The sequence below is a fragment of the Mustela nivalis genome (assembly GCF_964662115.1).
Source record: "Mustela nivalis genome assembly, chromosome: 2".
In the NCBI taxonomy this organism is placed as follows: domain Eukaryota; kingdom Metazoa; phylum Chordata; class Mammalia; order Carnivora; family Mustelidae; genus Mustela; species Mustela nivalis.
Window position 1 is genome coordinate 172,305,589 of NC_139021.1, and position 23,370 is coordinate 172,328,958.

General features: G+C 34.1%; 1 protein-coding gene across 3 annotated transcripts in view; it reads left to right on the forward strand.

Moving 5' to 3' along the window:
* Nucleotides 1–23,370, forward strand: part of ATRNL1 (attractin like 1) — an 815,229-nt gene that overhangs the window by 310,183 nt on the left and 481,676 nt on the right. For all 3 annotated transcript variants that reach the window (XM_082721458.1, XM_082721457.1, XM_082721456.1), the window contains exons 23-24: nt 6,142–6,220; nt 8,264–8,421. In XM_082721458.1, coding sequence (XP_082577584.1) covers nt 6,142–6,220; nt 8,264–8,421 — 237 coding nt within the window. The remainder of the gene's footprint in view (nt 1–6,141; nt 6,221–8,263; nt 8,422–23,370) is intronic.

Below are 23,370 nucleotides of genomic sequence, written 5' to 3' on the forward strand. Positions count from 1 at the left end.
AAAAGACCCCAAATAGCCATAGGAATTTTGAAAAAGAAAGCCAAAGCTGGTAGCATCACAATTCCAGACTTCAAGCTCTATTACAAAACTGTAATCATCAAGACAGTATGGTACTGCCACAAAAACAGACCCTTAAATCAATGGAATGGAATAGAGATTCCAGAAATGGGCCCTCAGTTCTACGGGCAACTTATCTTTACCAAAGCAGGGAAGAATATCCAATGGGAAAAAGACAATCTCTTTGACAAATGGTTTTGGGAAAATTGGACAGCCACAAGCAGAAGAATGAAACTGGACCATTTTCTTACACCATACACAGAAATAGACTCAAAATGAATGAAATACCTAAATGTGGGACAGGAATCCATCAAAATCCTAAAGGACAACACAGGCAGCAACCTCTGTAACCTCAGCCACAATAGCTTCTTGCTAGACAGGTCTTCTACACAGTTTCTTTAATTCACTTTGTGTTCTTTATATATGTCTGTGCCCCCCCCCCCAACCCCAGAATCATGTGTTAAATCCTAATGCTCAATGTGAAGGTGTTTAGAGATGGGACATTTGTGAGGTAATTAGGTCATGAGGGTGGAACTCCTATTTTGTTGATTTTCTTGTTTTCTACTCTTTATTTATCTCTGTATTAGTTTTTAATATTTACTTCTTTTGTTAGCTTTAAACATAGTTTGTTGTCTTTTGAATTGAGGTGTAAAGTGAAGTTGTTTGCGAAGTCTTTTTTTTAAGATTTTATTTATTTCAGACAGAGAGCAAGAGAGAGAATGACTGGGGGAGAGGAGGGTGTGGGAGTAGAGAGAGAGGAAAGATACTCCCCACTGAGAAGGGAGCTTGACATGGGGCTCTATCCCAGACCCTGGGATCATGACATCAATGGAAGACAGATGTTTAACTGATTGAGCCACCCAGGAATCCCTGAAAGTGCTCTTCTTTTTTAATGTAAGCATTTGTTACTTTTAGTTTTCTCTTTGAACTAGTTTTGTTGCATACCATTAGTTTTGGTATATAATTTTTTCATTTTATTTTGTCTCAACATATTTTCTGATTTCCCTTTTGATTTCCTTTTTGATCCATTATTTCAGAAATATGTTATTAAACTTCTACATATTTTTAACTTTTAAAATTTTCTCCTGCTATTGATTCCTAGTTTCATTCTGTTGTAATCAGAAAAGATAACTGATATGTTTTCAGTCTTCTTAAATTTGTTCTTCTTAAATTTGTTAAGACTTGTTTTGTGACCTAATATGTGATATATTTTGGAGACTATCTCGCATGCATATGAACAGAATGTGGATTCTGATGCTGTTAACATGGAATTTTGTTTCTGTGTCTGTTAAGCACTTGTGTTTTCTAGTGTTGTTCAAGTCCACTTTTTCCTTATTGATTTTCTCTTTGAATATTCTATCCATTGTTGAAAATAGGTTACTGAAGTCCCTTACTATTATTCCACTTTTTTTATTCTTCCCTTCAGTAGTGCCAATGTTTGTTTCTATATTTAGATGCTCTCATAGTGTGTACATATACATTTATCATAGTTGTATCTTCTTGATTAATTTATCCATTTATAATTATATAATGTCCTTGTTTGTCTTTTGTTAAAGATTTTGACTTAAAGTCTGTTTTTGTCTCATATAAGTATACTACTTCTTTCTTCTTTTGTTTCTTATTTTCATGGAATATCTTTTCCAATCCCTTCGCATTTCGTTGATAAGTGTCCTTAAAGCTGAAATGAGTCTCTTTTAGATAGCATATTGTTGTTTTTGTTTTGTTTTGTTTGGAAATTCAGTTGTCCACTCTATGTCTTTTGATTGGGGGGGGGGTGTTAATGGATTTATGTTTAAAGTAATTATTGATAGGATAGGACTTACTATTGCCATTTTGTTCATTGTTATCTGTCTTATACATTTTTTATTCTTCTTTTTTCCTTTGCTGTCTTTTATGGTGCTTTGATTTTTTTGTAATGATACGCTTTGATTTCTTGCTCTTTTTCTTTTATCTTCTATATATATTTTCTTTGTAGTTATCATGAGATTTATTTACAACACATTGTAGTTATAGCAGTATTTTTTAAGCTGTTAAAACTTAATTTCAATCGCATACCAAAAGTCTATACTTTTACGTTTGTCTCCCATCTCACTCTGTCATTGATGTTATTTTTGTTTTTTATTTTATTGTAAAGCAGATCTAGTGGTGATAAGCTTCCTCAGCTTCTCTTTGTCTGGGAAAGTCTATCTCTCAACTTCTCTTTCTTTCTTTCTTTTTAATATTTTATTTATTCATTTAACAGACAGAGATCAGAAGTAGGCAGAGAGGCAGGCAGAGAGAGAGAGAGAGAGAGAGGAAGGGAAGCAGGCTCCCCACTGAGCAGAGAGCCCTATGCGGGGCTGGATCCCAGGACCCTGAGATCATGACCTGAGTCAAAGTCAGAGGCTTTAACCCACTGAGCCACCCAGGCGCCCCTATCTCTCAACTTTTCTAAGAACAGTTTTACCAGGAATTCTATTCCTGGTTGGTATATTTTTCCTTTGAAAACTTTTAATTTGTTATCTCAATCTTTTATGGTGTGCAAAATTTCTGCTGAGAAATCCACTCATAACCTTATGGGGCTCACTTTTATGTGATCAGTCACTTCGTTATTGGTTTTTTCCAAATTCTGTCTTTGACTTTTAACAATTTGATTTGATTTCTTTGGGTTCATCTTCCTTCTGTTTTCTTCAGGTTCATGAATCTAGATGCCTATACTTCTTGGATTTTAGGCCATTATATTCTTAAATAAGATTGTTGTCCCTTTCTTTCTCTTCTTTTTCTTGGACTTTCATAATTTATATATTGTTTTTTATTGAAGTATTACATAAGTCCACTAGGCTTTCTTCACTTCTTTTCTTTTTGCTCCTCTTACTATGTAACTTCAGATAATTTGCCTTTGAGTTCACTGATTTTTTCTTCTGCTCAGTCAAGTTTGTTGTTGAGCCTCTATATTGATTTTTCTTTTTTTAACTTAAGTTACTGTATACTTTTGTGGTTCTTTTTTTAGTTCTATCTCTGTTGAGATATTGACATTTTGTTCATATATTGTTTTCTTGATTTCATTTGATTATCTTTCTGTGGTCTCTTATTACTCCTTTACTTCTTTAATATAATTATTTTGAGTTACTTGCCAGGCAATTATAGAGCTCCATTTATTTAGGGTTACTTACTTGAGATTTATTTTGTTGCTATGGTTGTGTCATATTTCTCTAGTCCTTCATTTCCCTTGTAGCTTTGCATTGGTGTCTGTGCATTTGAAGAAACAATTGCTTCTCCTAGTCTTTATAGACCAACTTTAAAGGGAAAAACCTTCATCATTCACTTACCTAGAGATAATGGGAGCATCTGAAAACTTTTCTATGAATGATCATGTTCAACTCTTCCTTCCTCCTAGGGGATAAGTCTCAGTTTGCATGTCTTCTTTCAATTTCAGAGAGCCATTCTGGCTATAGTGAGCTGTCTACCTTTTCCCGTTGGAAAGTGCACAGAAAATTCAGGGTGTTGAATGCACACCCCATTCATTCTCCCTTCTGAAGGAGAAGACTCAGGGTTATGTACCTTCTCCAGTGTTGCAGAGCCATGACAGCAGCAGTAAGCCACCCACTTATATTCTTTATTTTTAGCTGCTGTCAGGAGGCTGAACTATACTTGTTCTCTTAGTGCTCTGGTTGAGGTAAAATGGAAACAGACCTTTTGTGCAGTGCCATGAAAGGCCATGGATGTTGGATATATGCTACACTCTCCCTTTTCCCTGAGGGAGAAGTCATAAGCTGAGATGATCTCTCTAATGCTGAGTGCTGCCCTGGGGCAGGGGCTGAAATGGGTAAAGTGAAATTGTTCTTATCCATTATAATGTGACTGTGGTTAGTTTTGTATTAATCTTTGGTACTGCAACTTTTAAGCTGGATTTTGATTCTCTTATAAAGGTATTTTGGTTCATATAACATTGTTAAATCAGTGTTTTTATGAAGGGTAAGTGTTGGTACTTACTACTTCACCATCTTGCTGATGTCACTCTCTATTGCTGTGTTTTTTATTAAATATTAATTTATCTTTTAATCCATATCATATTTTTAAATTAAACTAAATTTATTTATTTATTTTTTGAGAGAAACCGCAAGAGAGGGAACACAAGCAGGAGGGAGTGGGAGAGAGAGAAACAGGCGTCCTGCTGAGCAGAGAGTCTGATGCGGGTCTCCATCCCAGGATCCTGGGATCAAGGCATTTAAGGACTGAGCCTCCCAGGTGCCCCTCCATTATCATATACTTTAATAGTTTATCAAATAGATGAAACTTCAGAATATATCCTGCCATTTGCTAGCTTCTTTCCTCTAAAGTATTTTCATTGATTTGCCAATAAATAACATAATTTCTTAAATTTTCTTTTACAGTAAAATAGGATCCCTTTTCTCAAAACATAGAACAGTTCATTTTATGTTACTTTTTGTTCCTTAGAGTTTAAGGAAATGTTTATATTCTTGGGAATATATCAGAAACTACATTCTTCAGTGTGATAAGAAAGCTTTATAACCACCACTGACTTCTTTTTTATTGTAAATATACATAAAACTTATCATTTTAACCATTTTTAGATGGACAATTCAGTGGCATTATTACATTCACAGTGTTTTACAGTCATCACCACTATCCATCACCAAAATTTTTTTTTATCATTTCAAACAGAATTTCTAAATCCATTAAGCAATAATTCCTCATTTCTTTTCCCTGTAACCCTGTTATTTTACTTTCTGTCTTTATGAAGTAAAGTGAAGTAGGTGCCTCATATCATACAATATTGTAACCATACAATATTTGTTCTTTTTTGTTTGGCTTACTTCATTTAGTCTAACATTTCCAAGACTTATCTATGTTATAGCATGTTATCAGAATTTCATTCTTTAACATTGGCCTCTTGAATGTTTAATACCAAGTAACTGGAGTGTAATTCTAAACTTATGGACTTTGAAGACATATGACATTAATATAATTTGGAATATCTGACTCAAAATATGGGTTTAGGGGTGTCTGGGTCAGTAGGTGAGTTAAATGTCTGCCTTTGGCTCTGGTCATGATCTCAGGGTCCTGGGATGGAGCTCCCTGCTGAGCAGGGAGTCTGCTTCTCCCTCTCCTTCTGCCCCTCTCCCCACTTCTTCTCTCTTTCTCTCAAATAAATAAATAAAATCTTTACAATAAATTTGGGTGTGAATAATATTTCTCCATAATATTATCCATAGTGTCACACACGTAGGTCCAGATTAGCTGTAATTCTAGTTTGCTTCTCTCCTGACCGTCCTTTCCTTTTTCAGCTTCCTGAAATTCTTGACTGCTTCCAAATGTCATAGCTTTCTGTTTTACTTTCTACTATCTTGTCCCAATTGAAACCAAGAGCCCAGACACATTTTCTTTGAAATGATAGGATGCTAAACTGTCATGAGAGGGGCCATTAAGAATGCTTATGACATCATTATATCTAATTATATAAATATAACTTATATCTAAAATGATATTCAACCTTGAACAGTTACTGAAATTAATACAGATTAGTGGTCAGGGCTTCCTACTTATCCTACATAAAAAAATAGTAATAAATAGGTACCTTAGTTATTTATGCATTTCTTACATTTTGACAATAGATTTAATTCTAATCCATTTTTACTCAAAGTTCTGGTTTATGTATTTTACATATATTTTTTCACTACAAAAATGTGTGTATAATAATACAGTATGCACCTAAGAAGAAATCTTTCAACAAAACAGTAATATTACATTGCTATAAAATTACTTTGGACTAACCCAAATCTGTATCATTTAGCTATTATCTATAGGTCAACAAAGAAAATCAAAATACAAACAATGAATTTCAGCAGCCTCTGGTTTACATACAGAAGGCTGGATTATAGTAGGGAGGATAAATGGAAAATTTAAAATACCTTTGAATTTATCACCTATATGTTTTCATTAAAAAAGTATAACTGACATCTATACTTAGTTGAATAATGACAAAATGTACAAAGTCTGAAATAGTGCATGGGCATAATTAAAACATAAAATATTATTTAGTGTAATTTGATTTTTTAACCTGAATATTTTCTTTCTTGGTAGTCAAACAAAAATTTGGATATTTCAATTAATGCATCAAACAACTTTAATCTCAACATTACATGGTCAGTTGGTTCAACAGGTAAGAGGATTTTGTTGTCACATGTCTTTCACATCTGTTTATGGAAGGTGTTCTAACATGGCCTTTTATTCTTAATTCAAATAATTGAAATAAAAAAATATATGTCATTGTGCTGATTCAGGTAAAAATAATTAGTATGATTAATAAAGTTTCATTCCTTTGTTAACTTTGTCCCTTATTCAATTAAAATTAGATGGGTAACAAATATTGTATACCACTTAAAATGGCAGTTTTATGAATTGCTATGATTTTAATTAAGATAGATTACTTCTTTAATGACTAGGGACTGAGACTGCAATTATTTGATTCACTATTGAAGCTATAAATTTAACTATTAACCTTAATACTGATACAAAACAATGATGTTCTGTGCATGTTGATTTCTATTACTTTCAAGCTTAGAAATATACTATTCCCTTTGTCAGCTTCAGTGCTGAGAGAAGGTTAAAAAAAACCCTATACTTAATATGTCTTCCATAATAGGGTTTAAAAGTTGAAGTGTTTGGCTTTTAAAAAATGTAACCAAGTTGAAATATAAGCTATGTTGGATTATAAAAAAGTATGCTCACTTTTTTTTTTGTATTTGCATCTTAGGAAATTCTATTACTTTTTATTTTCTATATGAAAGATATACTCTTACATCAAAGTGTTGGAGTCTTATTTAAAGAAAATATATGGATTCTCAGTTATTCATATTTGATTTCTGAAAATCAAGTCATTATGCTATTTTAATATGGAGAATAATGGAGATGTAGATTTCAAGAATGATAAAGTCTTTGCAATTCTAGAACCTACATTACATGTGTTAAAAATGAGAAGTTTGGGCAACTATATAGACATTTTGTTACTGTGGTACCAAAAGTAAAGTCTTGGTATTTTGAGCTTCACTAAGAATTCATGACGGAATACTGGGCTTGCTCAGTCGGTAGAACATGTATCTTCTGATCTTAGGGTTGTACGTTCAAGTCTCATGTTGGGTGTAGAGATTACTTAAAAATGGAATCATTTTTAAAAAAGTAATTCATGAAAACTTGTGCTATTAATTTGAAATTTACTTTGGCACAATAAACTGACTCTGGAAGATTTTTTAAATTTGTTAACAAAAATATATAAAACCTTTGTAAAAGTTTAGAACAGTCTTTTTTTTTTTTTTTTTTTTTTAAATGAAAGAAGTTGTTGTAACTTTTAGATTCCCAGAACTAAATCTCAGAAATTTTTATTTTTGGGGTTAGGAGATGGGGTCAGGAAATCTGCCTTTTATAAAAGCATCCCACATAATTTTGGAATAGGTGATGAATTTAATTCAACTTCTCAGTATACTAATTCTAAATATTTTTACTTAAGTAAGTAAGGTGGAAGTCTTGGTAAGATTGTTGGAAATGTTTTGTTCCATTTTGTTAATTTCAGTAAATACTTATTGAGTATGTAATATGTGTTTAACTAATTGAACATTTAGCTCATGTTTTAAATTGTAGCCTCCTTTCAATTTATTCAAAGCAATGATGGTTCAATTTGTGAGTAAGACAAATAAATTTATTTCTTTTCCATTTTTTAATTGGACTGAGACATGTGAAATATGTCCTGATTGTTTTGAGAGGCTCTGTGGAGTAGTAAATGGAAGGAGTTCAGTATCTGGAGCTAATATATATCTGAGTTTCAAAGAAGAATTTACCATTCAGTAGCTATAAACTTAACTTTCTGAGGGTCAGGTTTCAATTTGAAAAATAGAGATGGAATACCTCTGAGATAAAACTGTTACTTGAAAAGAATGAAAATCTCCATATCACTGCCTAGTACATAGCACTTAATCAGTGGTATCGTTTTTAAAAATGATTTTTTATACTATTTCCATTACATTTATGATGAATCTTATTTTATTTCTCCTTTGTCACTCTAAATAGTGAACAAGTTTATTTTGATAATTATGTTTTTATATGTATAGTTTTAAAAATTAAGTAAATATAACATATATTTTTAAGTTTCTAAAGATCCTTTTTTCCTAATATGAGTTTTAAAATTTTGTTTTTATTATTTACATTTTAGCTGGAACAATATCCGGAGAGGAGACTCCTATAGTTTCCAAAACTAATATAAAGGAATACAGAGATAGCTTTTCCTATGAAAAATTTAACTTCAGAAGCAATCCTAACATTACATTCTATGTGTACGTCAGCAACTTTTCCTGGCCTATTAAAATACAGGTAAGTGTTAATAGTATTTAACATAATGCCCATTGAATATTTTCTTCACAAAAACAATGCTGTTATTGTTCAAAGTAATGATATCGATAAGATTTCTGTGTTTTAAACAACATGAAACGTATTGACCTTTGATAAAAAAGGGTACTTAGAATGTCTGATGATGAATGTGTTTATTTATTTTTTGACTGTTTGAGATCTATTGGTTTAATATTAATTACAGTTTCTTTTCTGGTAACAATGGAGTGCCAGTGAGGCAATATTATTTCGCCTAGTTTATACTCTAACTGAAAGGGTAGGAAAACAGAATCCAAGTACAGAAAGTTTATCTACATGGTTTTGAAGTTTAAGACCCAGCACAGGTAGAAGATAGGTCAAGAGTAGATGGTTTATGGTTTTCTCCTTCTTTATATTAGCTCAAAGGGAAGGTTTTGGCCTGATTAAAGTACAGGTGGTAAGTCTGAGGGCTGGTGTCCAGGAAAGGAGTGAAAAGCTGGCTATTTCTTGGGACTGGACTTTGCAACAGACAGCAGATCTGCTCAGTCTCTGTGTCCAGGCTTTTGACGCCTCTCACAGTTATGAGAGCCATGGAAAAATGTGCTCGAGTATTCCTCAGGGTCTCCAAAGGAAGACAGAACCAGATTCTGGGTTTAGAATATCACAGCTGCCCTCTGGCCTAGGCAGCATGTTTCTCCCTTTCTTCTTTATTTTTCCTTTTTTTGGGGGGCAAAATCTAGTGAAGGGCAAAATCTTTGCTGCTTTAACACTTCATTTTTCTGTGGCCCAGCAATGAAAACTGTCAGTTCCGCAGTCAACAGATTATCTGTTCTACCTTCAGATTGTGAAACTCGATTGCCTTACATTTCTAGTTTACTGGTTCTCAAAGTATGGTCCCCAGATCACGAGCAGCTGTGATAATGAACATTTAAAAAAAAAATGTTCATGCTAATGATACTGACTCATTAAAAAAAAAAGTACTAATTTTTCAATGAAATTGTATTCTAAGAAATGCATCAAAACTTCAGATAACTAGATTGGGTTTTGTGATAAATTGTGTACTTCATCTGAGGGTTAGATACTCTGTTCTTACAGCTCTACTTGAAATTATTTGCTTTGTTTAGAATTTCATTTTTGCTTTATTATATACTGAACATAATTTAAACTTCATTAAAAATTTAGGTAAGCAGTACTTAACAGTTCTTTAAGATTCACCACCTATCATTGTTGATTTCTTTATGCTACATATAGATGTTGGATATTTCCTTCCTTTTTTAAAAAATTAAGTTGTATATTTTGTTTTTTATTGTGTTTACTTATAGGCTGCCAAAGGTTTAGATTTACGGCTAGGAAACATTTAGGATGTTCTTCCTATCTTGAATTAGTCAGGGTTTGTGTTCTTTATTTATGCTTTTATGAAAGAAAAGCCTATATGTTGTAATGTTGGATTTGTTCATATTTCATTCTTTTATGACTGATTATTTGATTAGATTGAATTCAAATTAGTATATGGAATAGTTCCCATGTACCAAGCTCTGTGTGAGGTCATTATGTTTTAAAATCCTTAAGAGGTGCCTGGGTGATTGATTTAGATGCTAATACGGTCAGAAAATGCTGGAAATATTTTGACCTTGAGGATGTTGGATGCATCATTTTATTTTCTAGAATTTTTACAGAAATATGAATCAGATTCCACTTGGTATATTCAAATTATGACTAAAGGCAACCAAAGGGCTCATCTATTGAGCTTATTAAGTAGTAATTAAATTAGATATAACTGTTATATCTTAAATAGTTTCATGTACTTCATGTCTTGGTTATCTATTTTATTTTTAAGCAAATTATATCATTATTATTGAATGTTCATGAATATTTAATGGTTAAAATTAAATTTTTAAATTGAATTTTCTTTTGAGAATATACTAGTTCTAGAAACCACACCAGAATTTGTATAATAAAGTTGGAATATTCTACTCTCCCCAAATAATAAAATTTAGAAAGAAAGTAACTGATGGTTGACATAGTTACAGCCTAATTCCTACTCTTTCATTATAATCATTATATTAGGGAACCTGGGTAGCTCAGTGGATTAAGCCTCTGTTTTTGGCGCAGGTCATGATCTCAGGGTCCTGGGATAGAGCCCCATGTCGAGCTCTCTGCTCAGTAGGGACCCTGCTTCCCTCTCTCTGTGCCTGCCTCTCTATCTACTTGTGATCTCTCTCTCTCTTTCAAATAAATAAGTAAAATCGTTTTAAAAAATCATTATATTAGTTCTGAGGAATATGTCCTATTAAAGCATATGAGTACATGTGTTTATAGGATTATAAAAAACTTTCAGTTATTAAACATAAAATAGTAAAGTTATTTCAATTGAACTTTATTTGCAGTAGAATTGAAATAACCATTTTTAAAGGCTTTTGAATGCTCAATCAACCTTGTTATACAGGGGTAAACTTCAGGTGGTCATTTTGTATTTTTTTAAATTTATTGTTGGATTTGATTTGTTAAAATTTGATTAAGAACTTTTATACCTATGATTATGAAGGGTATTAGTCTATAATCTTCTATTGTTATAATCTTGTTTGACTTTGTATCATGGTACTGCTGGCCTTATAAAATGAATTAGGAAATATTTCCTCTTAATTTTTGAAAGACTTGTGTGCAATTGATATTACTGTTTTTCTTAAATTTGTGGTAGAATTCAATATTTAATGTATTTGGACTTGCAGTTTTCTTTGTGGGAAGGTTTTAACTAAAAATTCAATTTCTTTAATAGTTTTAGAGCTTTTTTGGTTTTCTATTTCTTCTTGAATAAGTTCTATCAGTTTGTGTGTCTCAATTATATTTCTCCCATTTGATTTAACTTGTAGAACTTATTGGTAAGATTATTAATAATATTTACATGTTATCCAGTGGATATCATCACTTTCATTTCTGGTATTCATAATTTTTTTCTCCTTTCTCTCTTTCTCTTTTTTTTTCCTTGATCAGCCAGAGAGTTATCAGTTTCAACAAATGGTTTCATTTGCTTTCTCTATTTTTTTTCTATTTCTTTCATTTCTTCTCATTATTCCCCTTCTTTTGCTTACTACGACATTAATTTGCTCTCCTTTTTCTGTTTTTTTTTTAAGATGAATACTTTCCAATTTCCTTTTTGATTTCTTTCTTTGTCAGTGGAGTATTTAGAAGTGGGATATTTTATTTGCAGCTATTTGGAAAATGTCTAAAAATGTTTCTGTCGTGTATTCCTAATTTAACTTCATTGTCACAGAACATATTTTGAATGATTTCAGGTGAGACTTATTTTATGATCCAATGTGTTTGGCAGAATAGTGGCTCCACAGAGGTAACCACGTCCTAATCCCTGGTACCCGTGGATCTATTATCCTACATAAAAAATGGGAGTCTGAACATGTGATTAAGGTAGGGCGTTAAGATGCTTACCCAGGATTTCTAGGGAGATCCAACCTAATTAGCTGGGTCTCAAAGTAATGTTTGCTCCCTGAAGTCAGGGATGGAGAGGGATGTGCCTACAGAAGAAGAGTTAGAGAGAAGCAGGATTACTAGCTTTGAATATGGGATAAAGGGGAATCTAGAAACTGGAAAAGTGGAGGAAACAGGTTCTTCTTTAGAATACCTAAAAGGAAACACAGCCCTGCCAATACCTTGATGTTAGTTCATTGAAACCTCTATTAGACTGCTCACAACAGAGCTGTAGGAGTAAATATGTCAGATTTCTAACATACAGAATTGTGTTAGTAAATGTGTATTGTTATTTAAGCTACTAAGTTCATGGTAATTCCTTGCCACAGCAGTAGAAAATGAATAAATCTGGTGTCTTAGTACATTGGACTGTTATTTTATTATTAACAAAATAACACTGACTGGGTAGTTTATAAACAATAAAAATTTTTTGCTCACCATTCTGGAGGCTGGAAAATCAATATCAAGGCACCAGCATTGTCAGGTATCCTCTTTCTCATTCATAAAGTAGCACCTTCTCACTGTATCCTCACATGGTGGAAGAGGATAGGGAACTCTGTGGGACTTCTTTTGTTGGAGCACTAATCCCTTTGATGAGGGATCCATGCTTGTGATCTATTCACCTTCCAAAAGTCTTGCCTATTAATACCATTGCCTTTAAGAGTTAGCAATTGAACAGATGAATTTTGGGGCAGGGGCATAAACATTCAGATCATAGCATCCAGTATATGATCTATTTTAGTAAATGTTTCTTGGACACCTGCAAAGAAATTACATTTCGCTGTCATTGGATGGAGTGTTCTACAAATGTGAATTAGGTCAAGTTGGTTGATGGTTTTGTTGTCTTCTAATGTTCTCATTGATGTTCTGTCAGTTTGAGAAATGAATGTTGAAATCTGTGACTGTAATTGTGGATTAATTTATTCTTGCAATTCTATCAATTTTTACTTCATGTATTTTGAAACTCATTTTTACTTTGATACATAAATGTTTATGTCTTTTTGATGAATTGATGACTTGACTTCATTGTTAGGAAATCACTTTCTGTATTCCTGGTAATATTTGCTCTAAAATTTACTTTTCCAGATATTATTATAGCCACTCTAGCTTAGTATTGATTATGCTATAAATTTTTTAATGTTTTGTTTGTATTTAAATTCTAATTAGTAATATATAGTGTAATATTGGTTTCGGGAGTAGGATTTAATGATTCATCAATAATATTATCACGCAGTGCTCATTACATCAAGTGCCCTCCTTAATACCTATTACCCATTTAGCCCATCTCCCTAGTCACCACCTGTCCATCAAGTCTGTTTGTTCTCTATAGTTAAGAGACTCTTTATGGTTTGCCTTCCTTTCTTTTTTTTTCCCTTTCCCATATGATAATCAGTTTTCTCTTTTAAATTCCATATATGAGTAAAATCATATGCTGTTCGTCTTTCTCTGAGTGACTTATTTTGCTTAATATAATCTCTAGCTCCATCCACATCACTGCAAATGGGTGAGATTTCATTCTTTTTAAAGGCTGAGTGATATTCCATTGCATATATATATATACACATACCACCTCCATTCATCATCAGTCAGTGGACATTTGGGCTCTTTCCATTATTTGGCTGGCTATTGTTGATAATGCTGCTATATACATTGGGGCTCATGTGCCCCTTTGAATCAGTATTTTTGTATCCTTTGGGTAAATACCTGGTAGTGCAATTTCTGGGTCATAGGGTAGCTCTATTTTTAACTTTTTGAGAAGAATCCACACTATTTTTCAGAGTGTTTGGACCAGTTTGCATTACCACCAACAGTGTAAGAGGGTTCCCCTTTCTCCCCATTCTCGCCAATACCTGTTGTTTCCTGTATTGCTAATTTTAGCTAATTTTAGCTGACAGGTGTGAGGTGATATCTCATTGTAGTTTTGATTTGTCTTTCACTGATGATGAGTGATATTGAGCATCTTTTGATGCGTCTGTTAGCCATCTGTATGTCTTTTTTGGAGAAATGTCTATTCATGTCTGCTGCTCATTTCTTAACTGAATTATTTGGTTTTGGGGTGTTGAGTTTGATAAGTTCTTTATGGATTTTGGATACTAACCCTTTATTAGAGATGTTATTTGCAGATATCTTCTCCCATGCAGTAGGTTGCCTTTTGGTTTTGTTGATTGTTCCCTTTGCTGTGCAGAAGCTTTTTACCTTGATGAAGTCCTGGTAGTTTCGTTTTGCTTTTTTTTCCCTTACCTCCAGAGAGATAACTAGTAAGAAGCTGCTGTGGCTGATGTCAAGGAGGCTACTGCTTGTGCTCTCTTTTAGGATTCTAATGGATTTCTGTCTCATATTTAGGTCTTTCATCCATTTTGAATTTATTTTTGTGTGTGGTGTGAGAAAGTGGTCAATTTCATTCTTCTGCATGTTGCTGTCCAGTTTCCCCAACATCATTTGTTGAAGAGACCATCTTTTTTCCATGGATATTCTTTCCTGCTTTGTTGTATATTAGTTGGCCATAGTGTTGTGGGTTCACTTCTGAGTTTTCTCTTATGTTCCATTGATCTCTATGCATTTTTGTGCCAGTGCCATACTGTCTTGACCACTACAGCTTTTTAGTATAGCTTGAAGTCTGGAAGTGTGATGTCTCCAGATTTGCTTTTCTTTTTCAAGATTTCTTTGGCTATTTGAGGGTCTTTTGTGGTTCTGTACAAATTTTAGGATTGTTTGTTGTAGATCTGTGAAAAATGTTGTTTATATTTTGTGTTTTTGTGGGTTTCTTTTGGTTTGTTTTTAAGATTTTTTATTTATTTTGTTGGCAGAGAGAGAAAGAGAGTGAGCACAAGCAGAGGGAGCAGTAAGCAGAGGGAGAGGGAGAAGCAAGCGTCTCCCCATGGAGGAGGGAGCCTGATGCAGGGCTCTCAATCACTGGACCCTGGGATCCTGACCTGAGCCAAAGGCAGATGCTTAACTGACTGAACCATCCAGACACCCATGCTGTTTGCATTCTAATAGGAATTGCATTAAATGTGTAGATGCTTTGGGTATTATAGACATTTTAACAATATTTGTTTTTCTAACCCATTAGCATGGAATGTTTTTCTATTTCTTTTTGTCCTCTTCAATTTCTTTCTTAAGTGTTCTCTAGTTTTCTGAGTACAGATGTTTTACTTCTTTGGTTAAATTTATCCCTAGATATCCTGTGTTTTTTTTGTGGTGCAAAAGTCAATGGGATTGATTCCTTGATTTCTCTTTCTGGTTTTCATTATTGGTGTATAGAAATACAACAGATTTCTGTATGTTCGGTTTGTATCCTGAGATTTTACTAAATTTGTGTCTCAATTTTAACAATTTTTTGGTGGAGTCTTTGGGTTTTCTACATAGAGTATCATGTCGTCTGTGAATAGTAAAAGTTTGACTTCTTCCTTATTTGGATGTCTCTTATTTATTTTTGTTGTCTAATTGCTGAGGCTAGGACTTACAGTACTATGTTAAGTAACAATGACAAATTATATAAGACTAATGAATCACAGACCTGTACCCTGGAAACAAATAATACATTACATGTTAATTAATTGAATTTAAACAAAAAAAAAATAAGAGTGAGACAAAAAAAATGAGAGTGGACAATAAACCTGTCTTGTTCTGGACTATAGAGGAAAAGCTCTCATTCCCCATTGAGGATATTACCTGTAGGTCTGTCATATATAGCCTCTATGATGTTGAAGTATGTTCCCTTTATCCCTACTTTGTTGATGGTTTTTATCAAGAATTGATGTACTTTGTCAAATACTTTCTTTGCATCTATCGAGAAGATTATATGTTTTTTGTTCTTTCTTTTATTAATGTGTATCACATTGATTTACAGATATTGAACCACTCTTGCAGCCCAGGAATAAATCCCGCTTGATCGTGTTGAATGATTCTTTTAACCTGCTGTTGGAATTGTTTCGCTAGTATTTGTTAAGAGTTTCTGCATCCTGGGCGCCTGGGTGGCTGCCTTTGGCTCATGTCATGATCCCAGGGTCCTGGGATTGAGGCCCACATTGGGCTTGCTGCTCTTTGGGAAGCCTGCTTCTCCCTCTCTCACTTCCCCTTCTTGTCTTTCCTCTCTCTCTCTGTGTCTCTCTGTCAAATAAATAAATAGAATCATAAAAAAAAAAAAAAAGTTTCTGCAACCATGTTCATCAGGGATATTGGCCTGTAATCCTCCTTTTTAAGTGTGGGGTCTTTGGTTTTGGAATCCAAGTAATGGTGGCCTCATAGAATGAATTTGGAAGTTTTTCTTTCATTTCTATTTTTTGGAGCAGTTTGAGAAGAATAGGTATTAATTCTATTTAGATGTTTGGTAGAATTCCCTTGGAAGCCTTTCTAGGCCTGGGTGTTTTTTGATTATTGATTCAATTTCATTGCTGGTTATCAGTTCAAATTTTCTCTTCTTCCTGTTTCAGTTTTGTTAGTTTATACCTCTCTAGGAATTTATGTAATGCAGATTGCCCAGTTTGCTAGCATACATTTTTTCATAATATTCTCTTTAAAATGTTTGCATTTCTCTGGTGGTGTTTATGATCTCTCCTCTCTCATTCATGATTTTACTTATTTGGCTGCTTTCTGTCTCTTTTCGAAAAGTCTGGCTAGGAGTTTCTCAATTTTAGCAGTTCTTTCAGAGAATAAGCTCCTAGTTTCATTGATCTATTCACTGTTTTTTATTGTTTCCATATTTTTTATTTCTGCTCTAATCTTTATTATTTCCCTTCCTCTGCTAGATTTAGGACTCATTTGCTGTTCCTTGTTTAGCTTCTTTGCGTGTAAGGTTAGGTTATGTATTTGGGATTTTTCTTGCTTCTTGAAGTAGGCTGGTATTGCTATATTCTGCCCTTTTAGGACTGCTTTTGCTGCATCCCAAATGTTTTAGACTGTCATGTTTTCATTTGCATTTGTTTCCTTGCATTTTTAAAATTTTTCTTTAATTTCCTGGTTAACCCATTGATTGTTTAGTAGGATGTTTTCTAACTTCCATGTATTTGTGCTCTTTCCAAATTTTTTCTTGTAGCTGACTTCTAACTTTCAAAACATTGTGGTCAAAAAATATGCACGAGGGGCGCCTGGGTGGCTCGGTGGGTTAAAGCCTCTGCCTTCATCTCAGGTCATGATCCCAGGGTTCTGGGATCTACCCCGCTTTGGGCTCTCTGCTCAGCGGGGAGCCTGCTTCCCCCTCTCTCTGTCTCTGCCTGCCTCTCTGTCCACTTGTGATCTGTCTGTCAAATAAATAAATTTAAAAAAATATGCACGATATGATCTCTTTTTGTATTAATTAAGGCATAATTTGTCACCCAGTATGTGATGTATTCTGGAGATTGTCCATGTGTACTCAAAAAGAATGTGTAGTCTGCTGCTTTAGGATGAAATGATCTGAATACTTCTGTTAAGGCCGTCTGATCCAGTGCATCATTCAAGCCCTAGTTTCCTTGTTGATTTTTGCTTAAATGATCTGCCTATTGCTCTAAGTGGGGTGTTAAAGACCCCTACTATTACTGTATTATGATCAATGAGGTCTTTTTTAATGTTTATTATTAATTGATTTATATATTCGAGTGCTCCCAAGTGGGGGCATAAATATTTACAACTGTTAGATCTTCTTTTTGGATAGACTTCTTTATTGTGATATATTACTCTTCTTCATCCCTTGTTACAGTCTTTGTTTTAAAATCTAATTTGTCTGATATAAGTATGGCTACTCTGACTTTTTTTTTTTTTTTTTTTTTGATGTCCATTAGCATGGTAAATGGTTCGCCATCCTCTCTCTTTCAATATGCAGGTGTCTTTAGTTTTAAAACGAGTCTCTTCTAGGCAGCATATAGCTGGGTCTTGTTTTTTCCATTCTGATATCTTATGTGTTTTGATTGGAATATTTAGTTCGTTTTCATTCAGAGTGATTATTGACAGATATAAATTTAATGCACTTATATTACCTGTTAAGTTGTCTTTTCTGAACATTTTTTCTCTTCCTTTCTAGTCTTTATTGATTTTGACCTTTCCCACTCAAAGAGATCCCTGTAGTACTTCTTTCAGGGCTGGGTTAATGGTCATGAACTCTGTTATTTTGTTTGTTTGTTTGTTCTATCTGGTAAATTCTTTATCTTTTCTTCTACTGAAAGACAGCTTTGCTGGATAAAGTATTCTTGGTTGCATATTTTTCCCATTCAGCACATTGCATAAATCATGTCACTCTTGTCTGACCTCCCAAGCATCTGCGGAGAGTTCTGTTACTAACTGGATTTGTCTTCACTTTTAAGTGAGGGATTTTTTTTTTTTTTTCCTTTGCTGCTTTTGGAATTTTTCCCTTATCTCTATTTTGCAAATTTTATTATGATGTGTCCTGCTGCTGGCCTGCTTTTGTTGAGTTTGATGGACATTGTCTGTGCCTCCTGGATTTGGATGTCCTCCCCCACTGCCCCCACATTAGGGATATTTTCCGCTATCATTTGCTCAAATAAACCTTCTGCCTCCCTTTCCCTTTCTTCTTCTGGTACTCCTGTGATGCAATGTTATTACACTTTATGGAGTCTCTGAGTTCCCTAAGTCTACATTTGTGATCCAGTATTTTTCTTTGCCTCTTTTTTTCAGCTTCATTATGTTCCATTTTAATCTTCTGTCTCACTTATTTCTTTATCTCCTTTTCTATCTTTGTGGTCATTTCACCCAGCCATTTTTGCATCTCTGTTATAGCATTTTTTATTCAAGCCTTAGTAGTTTTTAGGTCTTTTATCTCTGTGGTAAGAGGCTTCATGGTGTCTTCCAAGCATTTCTCAAGCCCAGCTACTGTCCCAGTTGTTGTTTAAAATTCTGGATCAGGCATATTACTTATATCTCTTTCAATTAGATTTCTGACTGTGACCATTTTTTGTTCTTTCTTTTGGGATGAATTCCTACATCTTGGCATTTGTCTAGGTTTCTGTCTTTTTGTTGTTAGGAAAACCTATTTTGTTTCCTGCTCCAGAGAGTAATGCCCTTATTAAGAAGAGGTCATATGATGTCCAGGGCCTAGTGTTTCAAGAAGTGTTATTGGTTTATGTACTGTGCACTGTGCTGCTATGTTATGGCTGTCCTTTCCCTCAGGTCAGTCCTCTGCAGAGTTTCTCCTTTACCTTGGCGGGGAGTGTTTGCAGCTTATCCAGTGTGTGGTGAGTTTTAAGGAGGTGTACTCTGGTCTGCTTGTTAAAAGGGGCCTGATCTTTTTTCCACTAGATCGGAAGCTTTGTAGCACTCTCTGGTGAGTAGATTTGGTGTATGTGGGAGTTTGTGCTGGTCTTCTCTGGGAGGGGCCTGTTGCTCTGGCTCTCAGGCACCCTTGCCCTAGTACAGAACCACATGCGTAGTGCAGGGTAGTGGGGCTGCTGTACGCATGTCAGGCCTCCACTATGAGCATTGTGCTACTCACTGAAGTCCATCTGTGCTCATGGGTGGAGAAGAAATCGGTGCTCTAAAGTTCAGCTCTAAAGACTGGAGTTTGTGCTTGCCGCTGTCCAGCAAGCCCTCAGAGAAGAATAAGCAGTTTCCCGTCATGTGTTCTAGGTGTCCTTCAGATCTGTGCCTTTACCTTGTCTGTGTTCCAGCTATCTGCCCACCGCAGCACAGTTCACTTGTGTTCTATCTCAGGCATGCCAGCTGAGTTTAAAAACTCCAAATTTTAGGGGCCTGGCATGTACAGACCCTTGCTGATCCTCTCGGGGAGTCTCACTGCACTGGGACCACTGCATTTTTGTCTCAGAAGGATGGTTAGACAAATGCACAGGAAGTAGAAGTTTTAAAGTAAAGAACAGCAAAACGCCACAACCAGATTAGCTGCCCTCAGCAAGTGTCTCTGCCCCAATGCTAACGAACAGGACAGGGTAATGGTGCCTCCAGTCTCTTTTATCTCCTGAGCCGCACTGCCACCTCTCCCAAAAGTATTCCAAGAACTGGAACCTTCTCTCCCAATCTTATGCAAGCTATCCTCAGACCATGCTGTCTGCTCCCAGGTTTCTCCCTTTCTTTTCCACTGTGGCACCACTATGCCCAATGGGCTCAACGTCTCCTACAATGCAAACTTCTGTAACTACAGTCTTTCAGCTCTGCTGATTGTAAAAACTCATGATAATCAACTCTTCTCATTTTCTCAGTCAGTGGTTTTGGGGAGTTGTTTTTCTTTGCAATCCCCTGTGAGCTGCTCTCTTTCCTTCTCTCTACTCTATCTGTGATCAAAACTCCTTCTCCTCCACAGCAATTCTGATACTTTTCCCCCAAATCTTGTGTCTGCACCTCCTACCTTCCATGACGTGGCCTCTTTTCTCCCTCTACTTGTGCAATGTGTTCTCTCAGTCCTCAGATCAATTTCTTGGGTGTTTAAACTGATTAGATATTTATCTAGCTGTGTTCTAGGGACAAGGCAAGCATAGGGCCGCCCTACCACTCCATCATCATGACCGCCTCTGTAGAAAACTCTAGAATGCTATATCATTTTTCATCCTTTTACTTTAGTCTATTTTTTATTTTATATTTAAAGGGGGTCTCATTTAGGCAGCATGTTGTTTATCCAATCTTAAACCATGTACAGACGATACACATATAGTTATATCTTTGGGTTTTAATCTTATTATTATTTGTTTACTATTTTTCTTTTGTTCTTCATTCTTCCTTTATTCCTTTTGTCTTTTTAAAATTATTTTTTATTATTTCATTTTATCCTCTCTTTTGGTTTATTAGCTACAATTCCTTTTTTGTTATTTCAGTCATTATTTTATAGTTTATCATATTTCTCTTATACTTTTCATTGACTAATTTCAGGTAATATTACATCACACATTTTTTTGTATCTTAATTCTAAAACAATATACTTTCATTTTCATCTTGCTGGGATTTGAGCCATTGCTGAATATGTTTTACTGCTTCTTATATTAGAAAATCCACACTACACTGTTACTATTTTTTATATAGTCAGTTATATTTAGATATATTAAGAATAAGAAATAATCTTCTACTTTACCAGTGTATTAACTCTTTTCAGTATTCATCTTTCCTTTTTTTCCTTTTTGTAGATCCAGATTTTTAGCTGGATATCTATCTGGTGTCATTTTCTAACTATGTAAGGACATAGACATTTAACACTCTAGTGTAGCTCTGCTGGGAAAGAAGTGTTATCAGTCTGTATTCTGAAGACATCTATTTTACTTTTTCAGAGGTTAAAGAATTCTAAATTGTAGATTTTTCTTTCTTCAGTTAAAAGTGTTTCTCCACTGTGTCTTGGTTTGCAGTATTCTTAGTGAGATATCTGCTTTTAATCTTATTCTTTGTATGTAATGGGGCTTATTCCTCTTTTTGCAATTTAAAATTTTTAACTTTTTCACTGATTTTGGCCAATTTGATTATGATGTATGTAGGTTTGGTTTTCTTCCAGTTTCTTGTGCATGGGTTTTACTGATTTGTAAAATTATAGTTTTCACCAGATTTGGAAAGCTTTTTCGGTTTTTTTCTGTACACCTTTCTTTACCTTTGGGAATTGCAATTGTACATATATTAGACTGCCTGAAATCGTTCCTTGGCTCTCTAATGCTTTGTATTTATTTTTTATTGTCTTTTTTCCCCTTTGTGTTTCATTTTGTGTATTTTCTTTTCCTGTATCTTTAAATTCATTAACCTTTTTTTCTGTAGTGTCCAGTTTGATGTTAATCCCGTCCGGTGTATATTTCATCACAGACATTATATTTTTTGTATCTAGAATTTTTATAAGATTTTTTTAGAAAGTATCTTCCATCTCTACTTAACATGCTCTATTTTTTTCCACCTTACTTAATATATGGAATACAGTTATTATAACTCTTCTATAAATTGCCTACAAATTGTATCATTTGTGTCATTTCTGAGTTTTTTTTTCCTTGTTTTATTTTGCTGCTCCTTGTGGGTCATATTTTGATTAGATAGCAAACATTCTGGATTTTATATTTTTGGGTGCTAGGTATTTATCAATTTTGATAAATAAATTTAAGCTTTGTTCTGGTATGGAGTTTTTCTTGGAAAAAAATTGATCTTTTCAAGGCTTTGTGTTTTGTATTTTGCTAGGCAGTTTCAAAGTGGCATTTAGTCTGGAGTTAATCTTTCCATTACTGAGGCACTGTTTTTCTGGGTACTGTACTCTATGATGCATGAATTATAAGGTTTTCTACTTTGACTTTTGGGACTATGACATATTCCCAACTCTATGAGTTTTGAGAGTCTTTTTCTCTGCTCCTTTCAATTGGCTTCCCCCCTCCCCAAACTTGGATAGTTTTTTTATTTGTTTGTTTGTTTGTTTGTTTTGTTTTTTTAACCAGTAAGTAGGATTTACTGGACGACTCATGGGGACCCTGAGCAATTCTCTGTAGCAATCTGGGAAGTCGTCTCTTCTCCAGTATACTGTCTTATAAACTCTAGCCACCGTGGCCTCTTCAGGGGTCATTGTCATTCCCCAACTTCAGAAAATTTCTGGAATATACATGTGTTCACTCTCCTTTTGATATAGCCTTAAAATCACAGTAATCTCTGACATTTAAGTGCTCATCTCATTTTTTTCTGCACTCATGAACATTTGTCCTACAAATATCAACATTGGTTGATATCTAATTTCTGAAAACGAGTGTTTTATATATTTTATCTATTTTACTGGTTGGTTTGGCTGGAGAATAAATTTATTTCCTCCATATGGGGAGGAAGGAAAGATCCTACATGTAATTTTGAGTTTAAAGAGTAAATAGAATAAATATGGTAGCCATAGGTTTGTTCACTAAATGAGTGAACCACATATATACTTACTATAAATGTGGTTTTGTGTTTTTACTTGTAATATGTTTTATTTAGTAACTTAAACTTGAGCTTCCAATTAATTTGTAGATAAATGGTAGTCAGGTTGTAGACATACATCTATGTATTTTAGATTTCATAGGCACATACTGTTGTGGATTCCAAGCTGTGACTTATTAGGGAATTTATAGTCCATAGATGGAATTGTTCATAAATATTTACAAACTACACTCTATGGAAGCAGTTATTTTGAAAAAAGTGACTGAAATAAAAAAGTACAAAAAGCCTAATTCCTATTGAAAAATATCCATCAGACTAGGAGATACCAAGAAACATTCAAAAATAAATATCGCTTTTATTTTCACAACATTTTATCCAGGGCATTTCTATTGTTTTTGAGATAAACTAGCATTTAACTTTTCTGATCATTTTTACTTAATTTATTTTAACATTTGTTTCAGTAGAGTTGCTACAAAGGGGAGAACATTCCGAGTATGGTTGAAAGAAAGTGCTTCAGGTTACTTTAGCCTTTCTTTTTTTTTTTTTTTTTTTTTTAATATTTTATTTTTTATAAACATATATTTTTATCCCCAGCGGTACAGGTCTGTGAATCACCAGGTTTACACACTTCACAGCACTCACCAAATCACATACCCTCCCCAATGTCCATAA